This window comes from Penaeus monodon, chromosome 32 (genome assembly GCF_015228065.2).
Source record: "Penaeus monodon isolate SGIC_2016 chromosome 32, NSTDA_Pmon_1, whole genome shotgun sequence".
In the NCBI taxonomy this organism is placed as follows: Eukaryota; Metazoa; Arthropoda; class Malacostraca; order Decapoda; family Penaeidae; genus Penaeus; species Penaeus monodon.
In genome coordinates, this window is record NC_051417.1 from 12,590,152 (window position 1) to 12,592,319 (window position 2,168).

Below are 2,168 nucleotides of genomic sequence, written 5' to 3' on the forward strand. Positions count from 1 at the left end.
TGTTTATTTATTGTATCATTGAATTCTCCGTTACCTCATTTTTTCCTTGTCTTTTCCGTTCTTGATTTTTTTTTATATGCTACTTTCTTCTTCGTCTTCTTCCTTTGTTTTTGATACCACAACTCTTTTCTTCCTATCCACATCTTCCTACCTTATCCTTTACCTTGAACGCTTCCTTCTGAATTTCACTCTTACGATAATAAAAAAAAGAAAATTAAAACTTTCCCTCCTCTTCTCTGTCTAGGTAAGTTCTCTCTGCTTCCCTACTTTGGCGTCATAGAACTAACTTGTTTCGTCTTTCTCCAGTCTTTGGTGTTTATCCATGTTCCCTCCATTCCCTCCTTTTGTCCTTCCTTCCTCCCCTTTCCTGGTTTCCCCCCTTTTCGATTTCTCTGCTCCTGCCTTTCCTCTCTTTTCCATTTTCCCTTCCACTTCTCCCACTCAGCTTCCAATCTAAAGTCTCCCACCCAACTTTATCTTCCTCCTCCTATGACTTTCTACCAACGCATTTTTTCCTACTCTCTGCATTTCCTGTCCTCCCGTGGTTATCAAATTCCCTCCCACCCCCCGGTCCCTCCCCTTCGTCCACCCTTCCTTCGTTACTGACGTAGTGCATGGTCCGTGCGAAAGTAGTATACAGTGCATGAGCAAAGCTAGATTATAGGACTGCGCCACCAACATCGAGCATTGAGAGCCCATAGGATGATATGCTATTGATAATGTTGTCTTATTATCAGAATATATATAAGTTCTACTCTTGGTTTACCTTATTTACTTTTTCATTACGATTAGGGCCCAAAAAAAGAAATTAGTGAGAGTGTTTCATAGCTTCTGCTTGTTTGATTCCTCCAGAAGGTCTACTCCTCGCGGCACTGATGTTATCTGGTTCCATGCACACTTGGGTTCTTGATTGTTTAGCTTGTTCTATAGACTTTTAGCCCACTCTTTTTCAAAGGGGCCGTCATGCATCATGCTACGTCAACGTTTGGGTATGTTAAAGCTTTTGGACTTGTCTTTTGCATAACTTCCACACGCCCAAGTTTGAATTGGATTGTCATGATCACACAGTAGCTTGTTTACTTAAAAATATGTGATATCATCTAATAAATCCTTTGATAACTTCACTTAAAATGATAATCTTCCCTTTTGTAGAATGATTTTGTAGGCTTCATGAGATCCTAAAACCTAGATAATGCACAGCCTAGGTTCTCCAAAGTAAAGCGTAGGTTGCACTTGTATCAGTTTTATTATAGTTGATATTGCTCCACAGTATCATTGCTTTTTTATGTCAGTCAGAGTTTGTTAAGCATATGTTTTTTCCTAATTTAGTATTCACAACTTAAAAATTAATCAGAGAGAAAAAAATATTAATTTAGAAAGCCTCCATGAATGAGAAAGGCTTGCGAATTAGACAGAAAACCATTAAAGGGCCTTGCTCGATGTCGGCGGGCGATCACCGTGCCACTTCACGGACCTCCTCTAACGCTCCCTCGTGTTTTCTACAGGCACGTACTTTAACTGTATTATGTTCATGGTGGCATCGAGCGTCGTTAGTACAGTGCTCATACTCAACTTTCACCATCGGTCGGCGGATACGCACGAGATGTCGCCTATGGTGAGTACGAGACAAGACGACTTCAGCCGTCCGTGGTTTGTTTGACACTATCCTGGGAGGAACGGAAGGGGTAGTGAGACGGTATGGTGTCCGAGGAGTCTTACTGCTCGGGTTCTCTGACCTGATCTCTTCCCTTTCACGCCCTTACCCCCTTCTCCCACCCCACCCCCTATACGGATAACATAAGAGGGCGTTTTAGCCACTGTTACCGAGGGGAGGGTACATTTCAATGCGCTTTGCAAGAAGTGGCTTATCGAGCCTTGAGAAGTCGTGATTCTCAAGTTGATCTTTTCTTTGCTGAACTCATACAGCCTCATTTCTTTCTATCTAAGTATTGGTTGATTTAACATTTAACGGGCGGCAGAAATTTCATTGCATCTGCTGTTTTCCCATAACTTTACTGTATTATCTACCTTTGGGTTGTTTTGAATCAGGTGAGAGTAGATTGATGATAAAGTAAATTCGTAATCAAAAGCTTGGCTCTGAATCATCTCCATGGTTCATTGCCTTCATTGCTATCTGAATCTATTTATGCTGAAACAAAATTCTCTGT

The 2,168-nt window shown here is 41.3% G+C and overlaps 1 protein-coding gene across 1 annotated transcript in view; it reads left to right on the forward strand.

Moving 5' to 3' along the window:
* LOC119593500 (neuronal acetylcholine receptor subunit alpha-7-like) overlaps positions 1–2,168 on the forward strand; it is a 113,209-nt gene that overhangs the window by 64,773 nt on the left and 46,268 nt on the right. The window contains exon 6 of the mRNA XM_037942450.1: positions 1,506–1,615. Within this exon, the coding sequence (XP_037798378.1) occupies positions 1,506–1,615 (110 nt within the window). The remainder of the gene's footprint in view (positions 1–1,505; positions 1,616–2,168) is intronic.